This window comes from Thalassophryne amazonica, chromosome 6 (genome assembly GCF_902500255.1).
Source record: "Thalassophryne amazonica chromosome 6, fThaAma1.1, whole genome shotgun sequence".
NCBI lineage: Eukaryota > Metazoa > Chordata > Actinopteri > Batrachoidiformes > Batrachoididae > Thalassophryne > Thalassophryne amazonica.
In genome coordinates, this window is record NC_047108.1 from 52,390,510 (window position 1) to 52,415,052 (window position 24,543).

The 24,543-nt window shown below is 41.9% G+C and overlaps 1 protein-coding gene across 4 annotated transcripts in view; it reads right to left on the bottom strand.

Annotated features, from left to right (window-relative positions):
• The window catches only part of tns2a (tensin 2a), a 198,640-nt gene extending 176,780 nt beyond the window's left edge, over window positions 1-21,860 (bottom strand). For all 4 annotated transcript variants that reach the window (XM_034172181.1, XM_034172178.1, XM_034172179.1 and 1 more), the window contains exon 1: window positions 21,171-21,860. In XM_034172181.1, the coding sequence (XP_034028072.1) occupies window positions 21,171-21,299 (129 nt within the window). In that variant the 5' untranslated portion in view covers window positions 21,300-21,860. The remainder of the gene's footprint in view (window positions 1-21,170) is intronic.
• Between the last annotated feature and the right edge of the window lie 2,683 nt (window positions 21,861-24,543).

A 24,543-nucleotide genomic window follows, 5' to 3' on the forward strand; every position in this document is an offset into this window, starting at 1 on the left:
AAATTTTTCGAATGGTTTCCAGCTGCCTGTCTCTAACAGTTTCTGAAAAAATTCTGATGGAAAAAAAAGCCCAAATCATTCCGCCATTTCCTCGCAATGAAACAACGACGAGAGGGGTGGAGCAGTGCTCACTCAAAGCCTGCCCACAGACGAATGACGCAACCGACAGGCGTGGAAAAACTCACGCATGCGCACGAAGGTTCAAGCTTGGCTGACGTAAAAACATGAATCAAATCCATATAGTTTTTGAAAAAAATAAAAAGGTCCGTTACTTTTCTAACAGACCTCGTAAACATTCTACTCTAATCTAAACATTCTATTATATTCTATTCTAATCTAAAATAAACATTCTATTCTATTCTAATCTAAACATTCTATTCTATTCTAATGTAATCTAAACATTCTATTATAAAATAATCTAAAATAAACATTCTATTCTATTCTATTCTATTTTATGCAATAATTATTTTATTCTAATCTAAACATTCTATTCTATTCTAATCTAAACATTCTATTCTAATCTAATCTAAACATTCTATTCTAATCTAATCAAAACATTCTATTCTAATCTAATCAAAACATTATATTCTAATCTAATCAAAACATTCTCTTCTAATCTAATCTAAACATTCTATTCTAATCTAATTTAAACATTCTATTCTAATCTAATTTATACATTCTATTCTAATCTAATTTATACATTCTATTCTATTCTAATCTAAGCTAAACATTCTATTCTATTCTATTCTGTGTAATAACACTATTCTATTCTATAACACTCTGTTCTATTGTAATATAAACATTCTATTCTATTCTCACTCACTCACTCACTCACTCACTCACTCACTCACTCACTCACTCACTCACTCACTCACTCACTCACTCACTCACTCACTCACTCACTCACTCACTCACTCACTCACTCACTCACTCACTCACTCATCTTCAACTGCTTACTCCAGTTAAGTGTTGCAGGGGCTGGAGCCTATTCCTGCAGTCATAGGATGTGAGGTGGGATACACCCTGGGCTGGATGCCAGTCTGTTGTAGGGCCTGTTCTATTCTATTCTAATCTAATCTAAATACTATTCTATTCTACTCTATTGTATTCTATAATACGCTGTGAAATAATTATTTTATTCTATTATATTGTAATCTAAAAACTATTCTATTCTATTCTACACTATTCTCTTCTGTCATATTCCATAACACTCTATTCTATTCTATTCTCATCTAAATACTATTGTATTCTACTCTGTTGTATTCTGTAATACTCTATTCTTTGAAATAACTATTTTATTCTATTATATTGTAATCTAAACACTATTCTATTCTATTCTACTGTACATGTTTATATATTTAACCTATGGTCAGTGTTCCTTCCTGTGTTGGGTGTGTTTGGAGTGAATGCCTGTGGCTAAACGACTCTGTTATGCTCACGGTCAATCTTAACATTCTTTGTTGTGACGAATTGGAGGAAAGTTACACAAACAAAACCGCAGTCATAACCTCAGGATACTATTTTGCTGGAGTCAACACACACACACACACACACGCAATTCCATCCATTTTATTTCCCCATCAGTTCCAGCAAACTGCTGCAAAGTTTCTAAATTACACTGAAAGTGTTAGATCACTAGTATTACAGTGAGATTATTTATTTATTTGGTAATCTCATAGGTCATAACACCGGCAGTATTGTTAGGAATAAAGCTGTATTACATAAGAAAAAAGGAATCAGCAGCACCTCCAAGCTTAAAAATCAGTTCCACGGCAAACAGCTTTGAGATGTTTCATATTAAATCTTTGCCAAATCTTTAAATGATTAACTTTCACACTTCAACCCTTGGCCGTGACTGCACATGAATTCACCATGTTTAGTATGACACAAGCCAAAGAGTGAAGTCATTCCATTTTCATTTGCATCTATGAACATAACAGAAAAGCTGTGGTTACAGAAAATCCCAAAGCAGCTGTTTATTACTTATTATTAGAGGCTCATCTGCATTGATGTGTCTTGTGAAATTAGTATCATCCACACCAGCTTTAGTTTGAAAAAAGCTGTATGAATCAAAACAAGTAGCAGTCAAATTACTTTCCTTTTGCACAGTTTATGCACTTTTTATGTCAGTAATCCATTTTCAGAAATTTGTTTATTGACTTTTGTCTGACTCGTGATCAACAGATGTCTGAGAATCAGCTAGTAAAAAGAAAAATACTGCTTGGCTGGGAATGTTTTGTGTGCTTCAACTTGTTTGGAAAATATGAAGTGTTTAAAAATGTGAAATCATAAAAGACAAATTAACAACACTGGAATAATGAGTCATCATTTGTAAAATAACAATCCTCACAAAGTTATTAACAATATGACAACCATTCAGACTACAGGATGTTCTAAAGGATACTGTGAAAAGAGCAACTGGAATCAATTTGTTGCAATGCAGGGCTACTTTGGAAATTGAAATAATAAAAGCATAACCAATACTGCACCAGGTGCTGTGCTTTTTCATTCGTTCTGCAAGTGTTCTTGTGTCTATGTGTACAAAGTAGCTCTTCTGCCAACATGCTGCTTCTATCCTAAACACACACTTAGTGTGCCTGTAGCTTAAGTGGTCTCCCAGCTTCTGAGATTTGAGATGATCAGGGATATGCAGAACAGACTGGTTGCTGCATTGTAGCAGGTAATCCTATATTTAATTTCCACATCTACATAACACTCATTAGACTCCAGAATGCCCCACATTGTAAAAATGAACCCTGTATGATGTCTGGGTGTTTTTCAGGTGCATTTCCTTTGAAGTTGTGCATACCATCAGGTCAGCTCACATCTGGGACCATGCACTGGTGCCACATGTTAGTATGTCCATCACATCATGGAATCATCACCTTGGGTCCTGGATAACAAACACCTAGGTAGACAACCAGTTTATCCCCACCTGCAAAAGTCACCATCGACTTGCTGCGGCAATGTAAAATGTGAATGTCCCCTTGGCCTTCTCCAACCATTGGGGTTCTCATGTCCAGAATGCAGCAGCAGACTCAGATGATGATCTCTCAAATCATGTGAGTCTCCCAAGCCTCATAAGAGACCTAGCACCAAAGACATCCAGTTGCTGTCTTACTATAGATCACTGTCTAGGGTTCTAGGCATTTCTTGATCTCAAAGGCTGAGGATGCAGAGACATGAGACAATCACTGAGATAGTACTCGTAAGTGGATCTCGCTATGAGAATGACACTCTCATTGCATGCATATATACTAAACAGCTACTTTAACTATTTTGGCTCCTCCACGCCTGCCCCCCTGCCTGCTCCCCCTGCCTGCGCGCTATCAGACTCCTTAAAGTAAAAGCACTCCCTCTCTCTCTCTCTCTCTCTGTCTCTCTCTCTCCAAGACAAAAAAAAAAATAATAATCATGTTAAATGAGTCTGTTGTTGAGCCGCAGCACACCATGCAGTAGAGAACAGCGCGCACTTCCACAGAGGCAGAAAATAGCACTGAACTAGTTTAATAGCGGCATGGTACATGCCACTGTGTGCACACATTAAAATGCGAACACACGCATCTGCAAGTATGAACGAACACTGAAAAAGGCTGAGTACGCACATATTTCGGGCGTATTTAAATGAAACACAACGCTGCAATAAGCAGCTCTACGAATACGCCAATGTGACAGGGGCTAACTCCAACCGAGGTGAGACGCCAGCTCCTGCGGCTGAAGCAGAGGAAAGCAGCAGGACCTGATGGGATCCCCCTGCGGCTGCTGAGGACCTGTGCAGATGAGCTCTCTCTTTCTTTCTCTTTTTGCTTTGTATGCACCACTCTGCATTTAATCATTAGTGATTGATCTCTGATCCCCTCCACAGCATGTCTTTTTCCTGGTTCTCTCCCTCAGCCCCAACCAGTCCCAGCAGAAGACTGCCCCTCCCTGAGCCTGGTTCTGCTGGAGGTTTCTTCCTGTTAAAAGGGAGTTTTTCCTTCCCACTGTCGCCAAGTGCTTGCTCACAGGGGGTCGTTTTGACCATTGGGGTTTTTACGTAATTATTGTATGGCCTTGCCTTACAATATAAAGCGCCTTGGGGCAACTGTTTGTTGTGATTTGGCGCTATATAAATAAAATTGATTGATTGATTGATTGACTGTGAGGTCCTCAGCCACATCTTCAACAAGATCCTCAGCCTGGGGGTGGTCCCCACCCTGTGGAAGACCTCTTGTGTGGTCCTGGTTCCCAAAACACCGCACGCCAAGGAACCGGCCCACTACAAACCAGTTGCCCTGACCTCCCACCTTATGAAGACCATGGAACAGCTTGTCCTGTCTCACCTCCGCACCGTGGCGAGCGACACCCTGGACCCACTGCAGTTCGCCTACAGGCCCAACGCTGTCATCTACCTACTGCAGTGAGTGCTCACCCACCTGGAGACCGGCGGGAGCACTGTGAGAGTCATGTTCTTTGATTTCTCCAGTGCTTTCAACACCATCAGACCGGTGCTGCTGCGGGGGAAGCTGGAGGACGCAGGTGTGGAGTACGTGCGACTGCGCAGCTGTCAGTCTGAGGTGGTAAGGTGCAGCACTGGGGCTCCCCAGGGCACCGTCCTCTCGCCTTTCCTCTTCACCCTCTACACCTCGGACTTCACCTACAACACAGACAGCTGCCATCTCCAGAAGTTCTCTGATGACTCCGCCATTGTGGGTCGCGTGTCTGAGGGGAACGAGATCACAGACTTCATGGACTGGTGTGAGCGCAACCACTTGTGTCTCAACACTAGTAAGATGAAGGAGATGGTGATTGACTTCAAGGAGGAAACCACCACCTCACCCACCGGTGAACATCCAGGGGGAGGACATAGAGACTGTGGACAGTTTCAAATACCTGGGTGTTCACCTCAACAACAAACTGGACTGGACTCACAACACCGACGCCCTGTACAAAAAAGGCCAGAGTCGCCTCCACCTCCTGAGGAGACTGAGATCCTTTGGAGTGAGCAGGCCTCTGCTTAAGACCTTCTATGTCTCTGTTGTAGCCTCTGCTCTCCTCTATGCTGTCGTCTGTTGGGCCCCGGGCAGCACAGAGCGGGAGAGAAAGAGACTGAATAAGCTGGTCAGGAAGTCCAGCTCTGTCCTGGGCTGTCCTCTGGACTCTCTGGAGGAGGTGGCTGAGAGGAGGGTGTTAGCCAAGTTCAAATCCATCATGGACAACTCCTCTCACCCTCTGCACCGGACTGTAGTGGAGCTGAACAACTTGTTCAGTGACAGACTGAGGCACCCTCAGTGCAAGAAGGAACGATACCGCAGGTCGTTCCTCCCTGCTGCTGTCAAACTGTACAATAACACTGTGAAATAACCACATGCAATAATACATCCACAAATCATGTGCAATATTATGTCCACAGATCATGTGCAGTAACAACTCGTTTACAAATCCCTGCACTAATGTCACCTTACCACATCTAAACTCCATGTCACATATTGTAAATAAGAAGCTCCTATTTTCTTTTTCAATCCCAATCATGTTTGTATATATGCATATATATATATATATATATATATATATATATATATACATATCCTATTTCTACCTCATATCTTATGTCTTGTACTGTTACAAATATTATTATTGCTTATCCTTGTACACGCTGTTTGATGAACTTTTTCCTCTACTTGCACCCATCTTGTGTGTTTTTTAAGAGTTGACGTAACATGTGAATTTCTCCTCTGTGAGATCAATAAAGTTTATCTTTATCTTTATCTTTTGATGGCCGAGTCATTGAAAGTCTGGGTCTTAATCTTGATTCAGGAAAGCCCAAAGTCTCTGATTCCTCACTCAGCCTCTAAAGTGCTACAATCAGGATATTCACTGATTTCACAAAGATCACAGCATCTTCCACAGAGTCAAGGCCAGTAAACGTTTTCTCACCAACAAAGGCACCTAAGTTGCTGTTTTCCACAACCTTACCCAACATCCTGGACAGGGTGTTGGATAAGGCTGCAAACACTGAACAGTGTAGGAGCCAGAGCCGACACATACTCACTCCCAGCTCCTCACATCTTTACACTTTGTCAATGCCTCTTTCTGTCAGGATGTAATGAGTTAGGTACCACTAATGCCATTTAGTGATGAGTGGGGTGGCATGTTTGTTTGACAGCTGTGTCATACCTTTCTCACAGTGCACAAAACCATCTGATTCGCTTCTGCATAATCAGGGAACATTCATCTGTGTTTTGGTTGTGGTTATAGTCATGGTTAAGGCTAAGGTTAGGGTTAGTGTTATGTTTGAGAGGGATGGATGGACTGACTGCCATCCAACACCCAAGGTGGATCCATGGTGTCGTGGATGCAGGTACTTGTGACACTAGTGCATGCTCTAAGAGTTGACTTTCTCCCTCCAAGTGGCTGGGGCTTTGTGAACAAACAGAGGTGGAGTCAAGTTTTCAAAGGGATCTGTTAAACATGATTTGAGAGGAAAACATACACTCACTGGCCACTTTATTAGGTACACCTTGCTAGTACTGGGTTGGACCCCCTTTTGCCTTCAGAACTGCCTTAATTCATCGTGGCATAGATTCAACAAGGTGTTGGAAATATTCCTCAGAGATGTTGGTCCATATTGACATGATAGCATCACCCAGTCGGCCCATTCTCTTCTGACCTCTGATATCAACAAGGCATTTTCATCCACACAACTGCTGCTCACTGGGTAGCTTCTCTTTTTTGGATCATTCTCAGTAAACCCTAGACATGGTTGTGTGTGAAAAACTAGCACACCAGCAGTTTCTGAAAAACTCACACCAGCCCATTTGGCACCAACAACCATGCCACATTCAAAGTCACTTAAATCCCCTTTCTTACCCATTCTGATGCTCGGTTTGAACTTCAGTAAGTCATCTTCACCACGTCTAGAGGCCTAAATCCATTGAGTTGCTGCCATGTGACTGACGGATTAGCTATTTGTGTTAACAAGAAATTGAACCTAATTGTACTTAATAAAGTGAGTGTAGATGCTGATGACACATTAAGTAATAACACAAAAAATATGAAAACATATTGCAATCAATAACACACACTGCAACCTTACAACAGAAAAAAAACTCACTTTTCACTAACTTTAAAACGTAGTGCCAGGGATCTGTCTTACTTTTTGCATGTAAGGTACAACTCAAAGGCCATCTGACATAGCTGCACCTTACCTTACATGCATGGCACATGTAGAGTGGTCACAATATTCACAAAAGTATTAATTCAACTTCCCCAGGAATTTAAAGCATTATGTTTCTTTTGTCAGGTGATTCAGAGAACTTTCAGAAGAAGTCGGCATGAGGAGTTTATTCGGACATTCCATTGTTAACGGTCATTTTGTAATGAAAGAACGTGCGGGCAGAGTCGCATGTCGGGCTGGACCCGACCGCGGGGGGTCGCGGCAGGAAAAACACCTCCGTTGGAAATCTTAACGGGCAAGTTGGAACATGCCCAAGCTGTTAAACAATTTCTCAGTTACTCACTTGTTGAAAGCCATTAAAAGCCGCCTGAATTCTACAAATGGTTTTCAACACGGAGGTGTTTTTCCTGTCGCGGCGCACACAGATTTGCTGAGTCGTCACGGAAACGACTCGGCGAATTTGCGCGTACGTCTTTCATTAAAAAAATGTCCTTAAACAGTGGAATGTCCGCATAAATTCCTCATGCCGGCCTCTTCTGAATCTTCTCTGTTCTCTCACGATGTCCTGGGTGAATTAAGCCTTAAATTAGGATGTTTTCAGCTCGAAACAGGCCGACGACAGCGCCTGGAAGCGCTGCAGGACGTCCCGCTCCGTGGAAAGTCCTTACACCGACAGAAACACCCCATAATCTCTCATCAGCCGTTAAACTTTTCACAGAAAACCAGCTTAATTTCTCGAATAGTGTCCACTCGGATATTCCTCACAGGTCCAGAAACATTTTTGATAAAGCAACGCGCGCCGTCTCGAGCAGCGTGTGAAACAAAGGAATTCAGCCGAGAGGGCTGGACCACATCTCACTCAAGGCCTGCCCACAGGGAAATGACGTCACCGACACGCGTGAAAAAACTCACGCATGCGCACAAGGGTTCAAGCATGATTGATGTAATCGCATGTCATTCAAATCCATATAGTTAAAAAAAAAAATTAAAAGGGTCGGTTTATTATCTAAGAGACCTCGTATACCAACAAAACTTTAAGGACCTGTGGCCCACTCTTGGGCCGACTGTGCTGGAAATTATTAATCTTTCTTTAACTTCTAGATCGGTTCCTAAATGTTTCAAATCTGCAGTGATTAAGAAATTACTTAAGAAACCATTACTTAAGAAACCTAATCTTGACCCTAGTGTATTGACAAACTATCGGCCGATATCAACTCAATCATTTTACTCTAAAATTCTGGAAAAAGTGGTGTCACGGCAGCTCGTAGACTGTCTTACTGAGAATAATCTCTTTGAGTCACTGCAGTCTTCCTTTAGAAAATATCATTCCACAGAGACGGCTCTCACTAAAGTGATGAATGATCTTCTGCTTGCAATGGATTCGGACACCACTATGGTTCTTGTGCTGTTAGATCTCAGTGCTGCATTTGATACAGTGGATCTTCATATTCTACTTGATAGGCTGGAAAATCATTTTTGGATTACTGGGAGTGCCCTTGCATGGTTGACGTCATACTTGACCAGTCGTTCTCACTGTGTTTTGTACAGTAACTACCTCTAACCTTAGGGACATGAAATTTGGGGTTCCACAGGGGTCCGTCTTAGGCCCCCTGCTTTTCTCCCTTTATATATCACCCCATGGGCAAAAATTGCGACATTTTGGGATTACCTTACACTGCTATGCTGATGATACTCAGTAGAGGCAGTCTGAACTGCTCTTGACTGCCTCTACTGGTGGTTGGCTCTCACTGCGGTATTGTATCACTTCCTGTTCCGGAGCATAGCGGTGTTTTTCTGTATCTGTTAGCTGTTCAATCTGCGCAGTTAGATTGATCTAGTTACCTAGATTACGATTTGTTTCCCAGTGTAATCTTTACGTGCCTTAACTAAAGCACTCCTTCTGCTGAATCACCTCTAAATTATTTACACATTATTCACTTTGCGTGTTTTTAGGAATCTGCTAGCTTAGCGTAGCTACTAGCTCTTAGTCGATTTAGCATGGCGGCTTCTCCTGTCTCTCCCGCACTTTTCTGCTCTGGGTATGAAATGTTTAGTTATTCCTCAGCCTCCTTTAGCAGTAACGGTAATTGTAATAAGTGTAGCTTATTCATAGCTTTGGAGGCCAGGCTGGGCGAATTGGAGACTCGGCTCCGCACCGTGGAAAATTCTACAGCTAGCCAGGCCCCTGTAGTCGGTGCGGACCAAGGTAGCTTAGCCGCCGTTAGTTACCCCCTGGCAGATCCCGAGCAGCCGGGAAAGCAGGCTGACTGGGTGACTGTGAGGAGGATGCATAGTTCTAAACAGAAGCCCCGTGTACACCGCCAACCCATTCACATTTCTAACCATTTTTCCCCACTCGGCGACACACCCGCCGAGGATCAAACTCTGGTTATTGGCGACTCTGTTTTGAGAAATGTGAAGTTAGCGACACCAGCAACCATAGTCAATTGTCTTCCGGGGGCCAGAGCAGGCGACGTTGAAGGAAATTTGAAACTGCTGGCTAAGGCTAAGCGTAAATTTGGTAAGATTGTAATTCATGTTGGCAGTAATGACACCCGGTTACGCCAATCGGAGGTCACTAAAATTAACATTAAATCGGTGTGTAACTTTGCAAAAACAGTGTCTGACTCTGTAGTTTTCTCTGGGCCCCTCCCCAATCAGACCGGGAGTGACATGTTTAGCCGCATGTTCTCCTTGAATTGCTGGCTGTCTGAGTGGTGTCCAAAAAATGAGGTGGGCTTCATAGATAATTGGCAAAGCTTCTGGGGAAAACCTGGTCTTGTTAGGAGAGACGGCATCCATCCCACTTTGGATGGAGCAGCTCTCATTTCTAGAAATCTGGCCAATTTTCTTAAATCCTCCAAACCGTGACTATCCAGGGTTGGGACCAGGAAGCAGAGTTGTAGTCTTACACACCTCTCTGCAGCTTCTCTCCCCCTGCCATCCCCTCATTACCCCATCCCCGTAGAGACGGTGCCTGCTCCTAGACCACCAATAATCAGCAAAAATCTATTTAAGCATAAAAATTCAAAAAGAAAAAATAATATAGCACCTTCAACTGCACCACAGACTAAAACAGTTAAATGTGGTCTATTAAACATTAGATCTCTCTCTTCTAAGTCCCTGTTGGTAAATGATATAATAATTGATCAACATATTGATTTATTCTGCCTTACAGAAACCTGGTTACAGCAGGATGAATATGTTAGTTTAAATGAGTCAACACCCCCGAGTCACACTAACTGTCAGAATGCTCGTAGCACGGGCCGGGGCGGAGAATTAGCAGCAATCTTCCATTCCAGCTTATTAATTAATCAAAAACCCAGACAGAGCTTTAATTCATTTGAAAGCTTGACTCTTAGTCTTGTCCATCCAAATTGGAAGTCCCAAAAACCAGTTTTATTTGTTGTTATCTATCGTCCACCTGGTCGTTACTGTGAGTTTCTCTGTGAATTTTCAGACCTTTTGTCTGACTTAGTGCTTAGCTCAGATAAGATAATTATAGTGGGCGATTTTAACATCCACACAGATGCTGAGAATGACAGCCTCAACACTGCATTTAATCTATTATTAGACTCTATTGGCTTTGCTCAAAAAGTAAATGAGTCCACCCACCACTTTAATCATATCTTAGATCTTGTTCTGACTTATGGTATGGAAATAGAAGACTTAACAGTATTCCCTGAAAACTCCCTTCTGTCTGATCATTTCTTAATAACATTTACATTTACTCTGATGGACTACCCAGCAGTGGGGAATAAGTTTCATTACACTAGAAGTCTTTCAGAAAGCGCTGTAACTAGGTTTAAGGATATGATTCCTTCTTTATGTTCTCTAATGCCATATACCAACACAGTGCAGAGTAGCTACCTAAACTCTGTAAGTGAGATAGAGTATCGCGTCAATAGTTTTACATCCTCATTGAAGACAACTTTGGATGCTGTAGCTCCTCTGAAAAAGAGAGCTTTAAATCAGAAGTGCCTGACTCCGTGGTATAACTCACAAACTCGTAGCTTAAAGCAGATAACCCGTAAGTTGGAGAGGAAATGGCGTCTCACTAATTTAGAAGATCTTCACTTAGCCTGGAAAAAGAGTCTGTTGCTCTATAAAAAAGCCCTCCGTAAAGCTAGGACATCTTTCTACTCATCACTAATTGAAGAAAATAAGAACAACCCCAGGTTTCTTTTCAGCACTATAGCCAGGCTGACAAAGAGTCAGAGCTCTATTGAGCCGAGTATTCCATTAACTTTAACTAGTAATGACTTCATGACTTTCTTTGCTAACAAAATTTTAACTATTAGAGAAAAAATTACTCATAACCATCCCAAAGACGTATCGTTATCTTTGGCTGCTTTCAGTGATGCCGTTATTTGGTTAGACTCTTTCTCTCCAATTGTTCTGTCTGAGTTATTTTCATTAGTTACTTCATCCAAACCATCAACATGTTTATTAGACCCCATTCCTACCAGGCTGCTCAAGGAAGCCCTACCATTATTTAATGCTTCGATCTTAAATATGATCAATCTATCTTTGTTAGTTGGCTATGTACCACAGGCTTTTAAGGTGGCAGTAATTAAACCATTACTTAAAAAGCCATCACTTGACCCAGCTATCTTAGCTAATTATAGGCCAATCTCCAACCTTCCTTTTCTCTCAAAAATTCTTGAAAGGGTAGTTCTAAAACAGCTAACTGATCATCTGCAGAGGAATGGTCTATTTGAAGAGTTTCAGTCAGGTTTTAGAATTCATCATAGTACAGAAACAGCATTAGTGAAGGTTACAAATGATCTTCTTATGGCCTCGGACAGTGGACTCATCTCTGTGCTTGTTCTGTTAGACCTCAGTGCTGCTTTTGATACTGTTGACCATAAAATTTTATTACAGAGATTAGAGCATGCCATAGGTATTAAAGGCACTGCGCTGCGGTGGTTTGAATCATATTTGTCTAATAGATTACAATTTGTTCATGTAAATGGGGAATCTTCTTCACAGACTAAAGTTAATTATGGAGTTCCACAAGGTTCTGTGCTAGGACCAATTTTATTCACTTTATACATGCTTCCCTTAGGTAGTATTATTAGACGGTATTGCTTAAATTTTCATTGTTACGCAGATGATACCCAGCTTTATCTATCCATGAAGCCAGAGGACACACACCAATTAGCTAAACTGCAGGATTGTCTTACAGACATAAAGACATGGATGACCTCTAATTTCCTGCTTTTAAACTCAGATAAAACTGAAGTTATTGTACTTGGCCCCACAAATCTTAGAAACATGGTGTCTAACCAGATCCTTACTCTGGATGGCATTACCCTGACCTCTAGTAATACTGTGAGAAATCTTGGAGTCATTTTTGATCAGGATATGTCATTCAATGCGCCTATTAAACAAATATGTAGGACTGCTTTTTTGCATTTACGCAATATCTCTAAAATCAGAAAGGTCTTGTCTCAGAGTGATGCTGAAAAACTAATTCATGCATTTATTTCCTCTAGGCTTGACTATTGTAATTCATTATTATCAGGTTGTCCTAAAAGTTCCCTAAAAAGCTTTCAGTTAATTCAAAATGCTGCAGCTAGAGTACTGACGGGGACTAGAAGGAGAGAGCATATCTCACCCATATTGGCCTCTCTTCATTGGCTTCCTGTTAATTCTAGAATAGAATTTAAAATTCTTCTTCTTACTTATAAGGTTTTGAATAATCAGGTCCCATCTTATCTTAGGGACCTCGTAGTACCATATCACCCCAATAGAGCGCTTCGCTCTCAGACTGCAGGCTTACTTGTAGTTCCTAGGGTTTGTAAGAGTAGAATGGGAGGCAGAGCCTTCAGCTTTCAGGCTCCTCTCCTGTGGAACCAGCTCCCAATTCAGATCAGGGAGACAGACACCCTCTCTACTTTTAAGATTAGGCTTAAAACTTTCCTTTTTGCTAAAGCTTATAGTTAGGGCTGGATCAGGTGACCCTGAACCATCCCTTAGTTATGCTGCTATAGACGTAGACTGCTGGGGGGTTCCCATGATGCACTGTTTCTTTCTCTTTTTGCTCTGTATGCACCACTCTGCATTTAATCATTAGTGATTGATCTCTGCTCCCCTCCACAGCATGTCTTTTTCCTGGTTCTCTCCCTCAGCCCCAACCAGTCCCAGCAGAAGACTGCCCCTCCCTGAGCCTGGTTCTGCTGGAGGTTTCTTCCTGTTAAAAGGGAGTTTTTTCCTTCCCACTGTAGCCAAGTGCTTGCTCACAGGGGGTCATTTTGACCGTTGGGGTTTTACATAATTATTGTATGGCCTTGCCTTACAATATAAAGCGCCTTGGGGCAACTGTTTGTTGTGATTTGGCGCTATATAAAAAAATTGATTGATTGATTGATTGATTGATTATACATGCTGATAACTGATGGCAATCTCATTCACATAAAATCCTTAGAAGATTGCCTTGCATCATTGAGAAGTTGGATGTCTAAAAACTTCCTACTTTTAAACTCTGATAAGACTGAAATGATGGTTCTTGGTCCAGTGAGACATCGGCATCAATTTGACCAGTTAACGCTTATCCTCAGCTTGTGTGTCATACATCACACTGACAAAGTGAGGAACCTTGGGGTAATTTTTGATCCTACATTGTCCTTTTACCGCCACATTAGAAATATTATGAGGACTGCTTTCTTCCACTTGCGAAATATAGCAAAGGTTCCTCCCATCCTGTCTATGGCTGATGCTGAGACCCTGATCCATGTGTTTATCTCTGCTAGTTTGGGCTACTGCAATGTTCTATTTTCTGGTTTACAGCAGTCCAGCATTAGGGGTCTCCAACTGGTTCAAAATGCTGCAGCCAGACTTTTGACACGAAGCAGAAAGTTCAACCACATTACACCCATTTTGGCATCCCTTCACTGGCTTCCTGTCCCAGTGAGATCAGATTTTAAGGTTCTGCTACTAGTCTATAAAATTATTCATGGACTGGCACCTCCCTACCTAGCTGACCTAATTAAACCTTATGTACCAGCCTGGGCTTTGCGTTCTCAGGGTGCAGGACTACTTTGTGTCACTTGGGTGAATAAGAAGTCTGTGGGTCACAGAGCTTTCTCTTATCATGCCCCTGTTCTGTGGAATGATCTCCCTGCATCAATAAAACAGTCAAATTCTGTGGAGACTTTCAAGTCCAGATTTAAGACGCGCTTATTTTCCCTTTCATATGGATAGCATACTGGCATGCCATAGTTCTACTCTTTTTACTCTTTTAATTCATTTTATTAGGAAACGGAGCGTGCTGCAACCACAACTTTACCTAAATTCTGAGTCTTTTAGTGAAGCTTAGGGCGAGTGGCCGGTGATCACCTTAGTATTTCCTGTTTTTCTTGTTGTTTAATGCTGGCAAATTATACTGTATTTCTAGTCTTCCTGATGCCTGATTTTTTTTTCTCTCTAAGGTGCAGCTCCATCCATAGATGGGTGTGGTATTTGTGCTGGAGACCCTCCTGTTCTGTGTACCAACAGCATTTCCTGTATATTCGTTTTGTGAATTGTTTTGTAATTTATGTCTGTAGCATGGCCCAAGCAGAGGGTCACCCTTTGAGTCTGGTCTGCTTGAGGTTTCTTCCTCAGGGGGGATTAGTAAGGTTAGACCTTACTTGTGCGAAGCACCTTGAGGCAGCTCTGTTGTGATTTGGCGCTATATAAATGAAAATAAATTGAAATTGAAAAAAAAAAAACTGTTGACCATTGAGGTGGACCATACTGTTCTTAATTTTTAATGGTTGATGCAAATGAAGTGCAAAACATACTCACTGACTTGCATGTGTCACACCAACCATCTGCATGTCCTACAAATTTGGAACAACAGATTAATAACAATAATAGATATATTTATTTGTCTAATTATTTATGACGTCTGTAACTGAAAGGACTTTATAATAATTCCCAAATTGTTAGTCAGGGCTTTTGTTAAACCCCTTGAATTAAAGTTGAAAGTCTACATAACAACATACAACATAATTGAATAACTTAACTGAACTTAACAACATACCTGCATAACTTGAATGTATCATTTCAGCTCCACTGTGGTGGTGGACCGCAGCAAAACTACAAATCTGTGTGTCCCTGTCCAAATACCCATGGACCTGATTGTGAATGTGTGTGGGCTGTGATTGCAGTGTAGACTTTCAGGTTTAATTCAGGGGGTTCATCAAAAAATGTCACAGTAAATACAGAGAAGATATTTTCATCCTTTTTGAAACCTGGGTAAAGTGCAATAAGTACTGTAACATCTTAAATTTGAAACATGATAAAGATCCGTAGTCAGTAGAGTACATACAAAAAAATGGAATAAAATCAAGTGTCTGCATAATCCTGTCATCATTTCCACATCAGATGCAAATGTTTCACAAAAATCATGAGAATATAGGTATATCATTATAATTAAAAAAAAAATTCTAAAAATGCCCCGGCTTGACTCCTTTATCCACATCCACTAATGATATTGGCAAGTTATAAGAAAATGTGTCCTGTGTCCTTAACATGTAATCTGCACTACCTGCATCCCAGCATACATCTGCACACTGAGTACAATACATACAGTATAAGACACCATAGCTTAAATGCATAGCTTAAATGAAGCACAGACATGTAAATATTGTACATGAGCTGAACTGCCTTATGGACTAGGTGAACTAGATGATGCCGTGATCCTTGGGGAATCAATGGAAACCCTGATTGTAGCATTAGAGAAGCTGAGTGAGAAGGACTCATTTTACAATTGTCCCTGAACAAGACAAAGATCCAGACTTTCAATGACTTCCTCAGTGGTGAACGTGCTAACTTGTAGAGATATTTACTTAATCATGGCAGTGACATTCATGTCTCTGGATGCTTGGTCTTTCAGACTGAGAGATGCCTGGAAGGCGCTTGTCCAGTCATGGAATCACTGGACAGAAGAGCTTGGTGATGCTGTTACCTTTGCAGAAGTATGAAGATCTATGTCTCTAGGGTCCTGGTACTCCTATCCTACTATATGGTTTCCCAAGGGATCAATAAAGTTCTTTCTAATCTCTAATCTATCTAATCTAATCACTTGCATTGTTAAGGAGCATCAGCTTTGACATTTTGGCCACGTGGGCCATTTTTTTGGGCATGATCAGTCCTGAGGACCCTTGCAGCTGGAGAAGCCAAACAATTACAACAATTTATCAACTTCCCCACCCACTGCAAAGGACACATTTTGGATTTGGTTTGCTGCTCTGGATTAACCCCTACTGACTGCACATCCCATACACTCCTCTTCACGGACCACCTGCTCATCACTTTCAATATTAACCTCTCCCTATCCAAACTGTTTCTCCCTCGCTCTATCTCATTTCGCAAAATCAAGGATATTAACATTGACAAATTCACATCTGACATCAACAGCCTGCCCTCCACTGATCCTCACACCTCACCTGACGACCTGGTTACTCATTACAATAGCCACCTTCACACTCCTCAACTCCCATGCTACTCTCAAAACCAGATCTGTCTCCTTCTCCCGCTCTGCACCCTGGTTCACTCCCACTCTCTGTCATCTCAAAGCCAAAGGACGACAACTTGAAAGACTGTACAAGAAAACTGGACTCACAATACACAAAGAAATGTACAATAACCACATCAATCTCTACAAGGACACTATTTCCTCAGCTAAAACATCCTACTACTCTGGCCTCATCCACTCCAACCTCCGTAACTCCATGATTCTATTCTCCCTTCTCTCCAACCGAACCAAACCCCCAGACTCTCTCCCCAACCACCTACACTCCCCTGATTTCTGTAATTCACTTATGTCTTTCTTCATCTCCAAGGTCACCTCTATCCACCAATTCCTGATGACCAGAGCTGCATTGTCTGGAGTGGACACCTCTTTTTCATTTCCAAGCCCTATCACATCATTTTCTAACTTTACCCTCACCTCTGTCCAAGCCATTTCTGATCTAATTCTCACATCTAAAAGCTCTATCTGTCCCCTCGACCCCCTCCCTACTGCTCTCATCAAATCCTGTCTTTCCTCACTAACATTGTTCACTCCTCTCTGTCCTCTGGAACTGTCCCCTCATCCTTCAAAACTGCATCAATAACTCCCATTCTGAAAAAACCTGGCTTGGACCCTAATAACTTTAACAACCTCCGCCCAATTTCCAATCTCCCCTTCGTTTCTACAATTCTCAACTCCACTCCCATCTCACAACTAACAATATCTATGAGCAATTTCAATCCGGTTTTCACCCTCTCCACAGCACTGAAACTGCACTTCTAAAAATCACCAATGACCTTCTCATAGCTTCTGACTCTGGTTTACTCTCCATCCTCATCCTCCTTGATCTTACAGCAGCTTTTGACACCATCTCCCATAGCACTCTCCTCCACAGACTCCAGTCTATTGGCATCTCTAACACTCCTCTCTCCTGGTTCACTTCCTATCTCTCCAACCGTACTCAGTTTGTTCAGCTCAAATCTCACAAATCTATCCCTTTCCCTGTTTCTGCCGGTGTGCCTCAGGGCTTTGTCCTGGGGCCCCTTCTCTTTATTATCTACATTCTCCCTCTTGGATCCATCTTCCGTAAATACAATATTCACTTCCACTGTTACGCGGATGACACCCAGCTCTACCTCTCTACTACACCTTCTTCATCACTTCCTCCTCCCTCCCTCACCCTCTGTTTACAGGAACTCAACACCTGGTTCTCCTCCAACTTTCTCAAACTCAATAGCTCCAAAACTGAAGTCCTCCTTGTAGGCACGTCCTCCACTATTTCCAAATCCAACAGGTTTCCTATCCCTACAAATGACTCCACTGTCCTCCCTTCCCCTCAGGTCAAGAGTCTGGGTGTCATCCTTGACAGCACCCTTTCCTTTCAATCCCACATCAATAACATCACCTGCTCTGCCTATTTCCACCTCCACAATATCGCTCGTCTCTGTCCTTCCCTCACTCCTTACACCACTGCCATCCTCGTCCACAGTCTTGTCACCCCCCCGGATCGACTACTGCAACTCTCTTCTCTTTGGCCTCCCCAACATATCCCTCCAGAAACTGCAGCTCCTTCAAAACTCTGCAGCACGGATCATCACCAGGACACCCACCACTCACCATATCACTCCCATTCTCCAACAACTCCACTGGCTCCCAATAAAACAACGGATTAATTTCAAAATTCTCATCACCACTTACAAAGCTATCCATAACCTTGCTTCACAATACATCTCCGATCTCCTTCACATAGTTACTCCCTCTCGCTTTCTACGCTCCTCCTCCTCTCTCCAGCTCACTCCCCCCCCCTCCCGTCTCGTTACCATGGGGGGGAGAGCCTAATTCAGCCGCTCTGCTCCCCAGCTCTGGAATTCACTCCCACCTGACCTCCGCAACACTGATTCCCTTCCCCTCTTCAAATCCAGACTCAAAACTCACCTGTTCAGACAATCCTATACACACCTCACGATCACATGATCCTCATGATCACTCATGCCACACGACCACGTACATCACATGACTACACACACCACATGATCTCACATACCGCAACTCTACAGCTTCCAGTTTTATATATGCTTCTCTGTTTTTTATCTTTGTTTTTAATTTGTCCTGTACAGTGTCCTTGGGTGTTTTGAAAGGTGCTTTTAAATAAAATGTATTATTATTATTATTAAACAGATGGCTGCAGCAAAAAGATTGTTACTTTTGTGTGTTCCATAGTAAGTGTTCCCACATGTGACAAATTGGACTTTCTTTGAGAAAGTCATACCTCCTCCCATTCGGATTTATGCAACAATCATCCTTCAAGATGCATATGCAAACTCATTTTCTGAGGTCATTTCCAGAAAGCATTTGGTACTTGGCCGTACATCTGGCATTAAGAAAGTTGAAATCACATCATGCAGAGTCTCACAGAGAAGCATGTGACGCAAGAGTGCATGTGCAGCATGGACGTGCACGAAGAATACGATGAAGACAGCTTCTGTGAACAAAAACATCTCCCCACTCGTTCTCACACCCATGCAGTGGGGTCAGTCCCTGCACCATGATGTAATCTAGTGGGCGCCACATTCCCACGCAGCTCAGCATGTGATCCTGAGCTGGGGGGGGGGGGGGGGGCTGTGGTGCAACCATGCATGTACACATGTGCAAGGTTGCATTTAGAAAAAAATACACAAAAACACATCTGAATGTCAAAATAACAAGGAACACTCATAAAGAAAACAACTGAACAACATACCCATGTGCCGAAAGGGTGTAGGCAGAAGCAGAAGCTTTTAAACGCCTACCGCTTTGACCAAAAAAAAAAAAAAAAAAAAAAAAAAAAAATTATATATATATATATATATATATATATATATATATATATATATATATATATATATATATATATAGTATTCATATGTATATAAAATATGCATATAGCCATGATAACAAATACAGAATATAAATTAAACTAAACTAAAAATTTACTAAAATAAACTAAAATTTCAAAACACAAACACGCAAACAACAGTGCACCAAAAACAAACCCAAAAACAAAACAAAATCGATAAGCCTAATTCATCATGCTATAACAAGTAATTAAATAATTTTTGTAGAGCCTTTTAAAGCCAACCAGGTTACCAAATGATTTAATGTTATCAGAGCACTTGTTTCAAGTGCTCTGATAACTGTGGCGTAATCGCCGAAAATGTAAGTTGGTTCCATTCCTCCATAGACTGTGGTGCCAGTGCTACGTTGTAAACAAAGGCTGCAGCCAATCAGAGAGCGGTATGTCTCAGCCAATCAGCAAAATGTCAGAATCCTGACTAAAAGTCATGTGACCAAATAACCCGATACCGACTCCTTTGCCTTTGCTGGAGGAGTGGAACCAACGGTAGATTAACGGTAGATGAACATAGACATTATAAAGAGGAGAAGATGCTGCATCGGTTGCTGAGGCGCAAGAAATGCGGCCGCCATCTTGGAGCAGTCATTGTAGTGATTCTATCACAAGGCACAGTGAAGGTTTGATTTTCTAATCTTATTTTCTTTTTTAATCTTTCTAACAAAATATGTGTGAAATACGAAGTGTTTCAATACTTTTGGAGGGCACTGTATCCTAAGCTTATGATGAGTGCAAAATGAGTGTGGTATTATTACTGTTTTGTTTAAGAATGTTTAATTTTCACTGTTGCTGCACTTTGTGTGAAATCATAGTCATAGTCAAACTATCATAGTCAATATATCATATTAAGATAAGATATGACTCCCCCAGAAGCTGAAAGGCAAAAAATAAATAAATAAATAAAATAAAAGGTGGGAAAACTGAACGGCTTTAGCCATGCTAATGCTCCCCTGAAGCATTTACTCAAAAAAAAGTCTGAAGAACCTAAATGACATGGTGAGTTGCTGAAGAGCTTCACTTGTCATGTCCGTGACATATACATATTAACACCTTTAACAGAAACACAATGACTTTTTGAATCTTTGATTTCTCAAAGAATAGAAAAGCAAGCTCATGCTTGTATGTAAACAAATGAGGCGGAGCTCAGCTCACTTTAGGACCACTGACGGTCTCATATTGCCGTCACTCTGCAGCAGCTGCTTGCACACAACCTAAAGAGATGGCACCAGCATCCACATCCAGGCAAGGCCTTCTACAAAGCTCCGAGAGAGACAAACTGTTTTCAGCTCTCACGTTAATGCTGTTGATCTCATCTTGACATTTCCTCAGTCAAGCTAAAGACAAATGAAAAAGCAGGATTTTCATTCTCACTATGGTCATTTTTTGGTGCTGACCTTTGACCTCTTGTATGTGCCATCAGATGCACACAACACTTCCACGGATGTTGCTCTGAAGGTCTTATTCTAGTCATTACGCCTGATTACATGGTCATCAAAACACATTAAATAGTCCAAAATGGTCACCTTTGTTGCCATTTATCATCATGAAACAGGTGTGACGTCCCCGTTCAGGATGTCTCAGTGGGTGCACAGGAAGTGATCATCAATCATCACCGCACTCACCTTTGTCAGCCTCATTTTCCCGCTGTCGCTCCTCTCCACGCTCCTTCTTTTCAGAGACGAGTGTCTGACCACCGCCACAGTTTGGACCTCTTCCTCCCCGCACCAGTCTGAACTCAGGACGCAACCCATATAGGTGGACGGCTCCTAGACCTGGGACTTTTGGGCTCCTCGTCCTCCACTCTGACCCCTTCTGTCCTTGTCCTGTAAACAGTCGTGGTTTTCCAGTGCGGGTTCCTGGGCAGCTGTTTTTGTCAGCTGGAGAGGAGGAGAAGGAGGCCCTTCCCCTTTTTCTGGCTCTGGTTCAGTGTTCTTGTCCTGCTGAGGGGACAGAGGGGAGGATCGCTCTGCACGCTCTCTGTGCCGCTCCTCCACACTTTTTAAAAATACCTCTTGTCCTTTCGAACAAGCGTCTGCAGCAGCCATAAGTGATGTCTCTTTTTTTGTTTTCGTTTTTGGTCTCCACCCACTTTCTCTCCTCGGCTGCGTCTCAAAGTTGCAAACACTTTCAGCCTGGCCTTTGATTTTGCTTCACGTGAGCTCAGATCTACAGTGTGTTGTGCTCAGACATGCACACCCCCATCTTGTCCAAGTCTGTCTCCTTTCCATGTATCATTCACTCCTTATTTCTATTCTCTTCTGCAGCCCTCCGGTCTGCACAATGCACCCCATCCTTCTCCCTCTCCTCTTGTTTCGACCTCTCTTCAGGGTTGTCTCACTCCTACATATACAATTACCTCTCTGTTCTCGTCACCTCTTCCCCCACCCACTTCTCCTCAGCTCTGGTCTGCTTCCTGCTCAGGGAGACTCACGTCGCTGGTATCGTCTCGAAAACAACCAAGAAACCACAATAGTAGATCCAGCTGTTTGGATGCTTGTTGTGCCGGTGATTCAGAACGGCCTGATACACACCGACACACAAAGAAGGGCTGTTTCACTGCAGACAGCAAGACAGAGCCGAGTGGAGGGATGCTTGCATAAAATAATGTCTGACGCATGCTTAATATTTTGTATATTTGATTTCTGTGAAGGGCATTTCTGTGATTTGACACAAACTCTGTGGACAAAGCAGCAGAGGCGGCTCCAGAGGTTTTGGGGATTTTGTTTTTTTGTGGGGTTATGATTATTCAATTTTTTTTTCCTTTATATAGCGCCAAATCACAACAGAGTTGCCTCAAGGCGCTTCACACAGGTAAAGTCTAACCTTACTAACCCCCAGAGCAACAGTGGTAAGGAAAAACTCCCTCTGAGGAAGAAACCTCAAGCAGACCAGACTCAAAGGGGTGACCCTCTGCTTGGGCCATGCTACAAACATAAATTACAGAACAATTCACAGAACAATTCACGGACGAATATACAAGAAATGCTATTGGCGCACAGGACAGGAGGGTCGCCAACACGAATACAACTCCCATCTCTGGATGGAGCTGCACCTTAAACAAAGAGAAAAAAACAGAATCAGTCATCAGAAAGACAAAAAATACTGTATAATTTGCCAGCATTAAACAACAAGAAAAACAGAGAAATACTAAGGTGATCGCCGGCCGCTAGCCCTAAGCTTCACTAAAAGAATTTAGGTGAAGTTGAGGCCGCGGCCCGCTCCAATTACTAATAACATGAATTAAAAGAGTAAAAAGCGTAAAACAAAACTGTACCAGTATGCTACCCATATGAAAGGGAAACTAAGTGCGTCTTAAGTCTGGATTTGAAAGTCTCCACAGAATCTGACTGTTTTAATGGTGCAGGGAGATCATTTCACAGAACAGGGGCACGATAAGAGAAAGCTCTGTGACCCGCAGACTTCTTATTCACCTTAGGGACACAAAGTAGTCCTGCACCCTGAGAACGTAAAGCCCGGGCCGGTACATAAGGTTTAATTAGGTCAGCTAGGTAGGGAGGTGCCACTCCATGAATAATTTTATAGGTTAGTAGCAGAACCTTACAATCTGATCTCACTGGGACAGGAAGCCAGTGAAGGGATGCCAAAATGGGTGTAATGTGGTCAAACTTTCTGCTTTGTGTCAAAAGTCTGACCGCAGCATTTTGAACCAGTTGGAGAGCCCTAATGCTGGACTGCGGTAAACCAGAAAATAGAACAATAATGCCCAATAATAAAACAATTTTGGAAGGATGTACACAAAAATTTGGAATCCATATTCAGGGTTACAATACCCTTTGAATTTACATCTTTAATTATGGGTAGGGCAGAAATGCAATCAAACAATGCATATTTATATAGGATTTTAATAACTGCTGGCAAAAAGGCTGTGACCAGGCACTGGCTCCTCCCTGAACCACCAAATCTTGAACAATGGATAGAAATCGTAAACGAAATATCCCAGATGGAAAGAATTACTTTTTCCACTCTGATTACAAATGAGTAAATTTTCAGAATTATGGTCAAAATGGTAATTTTATGTTCAGGCAAACCAAAATCAATATGCAGAAACTTTGAATGCACAAGACATGTCAATATAAAGAAAAGGTACTTGGAAAAATTTGAATTAGTACTTCTATTTTTTGTTTTTTGTTCTCCTTCTCTTTCTTTTTTGTCAGTTTAACTATGGTTATCTAGGTCGGTCAAGAAGATTAAGTCTCTTGGTGATGTTTGTGTTTTGTTATAATGCATCCAATGTTTTATAGTTCTGTTTTATTAATAATAATAATAAAAAAAATTAATGAAATGTTGGGAATGGAATTGGTCACCAGTCACATTATAATTCTGTGACCATGAGGGATCACCAATGTACGTCCTGCAATTTTCTCAATGTTCCAAAATAAAAATTTGAAAAAAGAAAAGAAAAACAAAAGAAATACTAAGGTGATCGCCGGCCACTAGCCCTAAGCTTCACTAAAAGACCCAGAATTTAGATAAAGTTTAGGTCGCGGCACGCTGCGTTTACTAATAAAAATGAATTTAAAAGCGTAAAAAGCACAGTGACATACTATGCCAGTATGCTAGCCATATGAAAGGGAAACTAAGTGCGTCTTAAGTCTGGACTTGAAAGTCTCTACAGAATCTGACTGTTTTATTGATGCAGGGAGATCATTCCACAGAACAGGGGCACGATAAGAGAAAGCTCTGTGACCCGCAGACTTCTTATTCACCTTAGGGACACAAAGTAGTCCTGCACCCTGAGAACGCAAAGCCCGGGCTGGTACATAAGGTTTAATTAGGTCAGCTAGGTAGGGAGGTGCCAGTCCATGAATAATTTTATAGACTAGTAGCAGAACCTTAAAATCTGATCTCACTGGGACAGGAAGCCAGTGAAAAGATGCCAAAATGGGTGTAATGTGGTCAAACTTTCTGCTTTGTGTCAAAAGTCTGGGTGCAGCATTTTGAAGCAAATGGAGACCCCTAATGCTAGACTGCGGT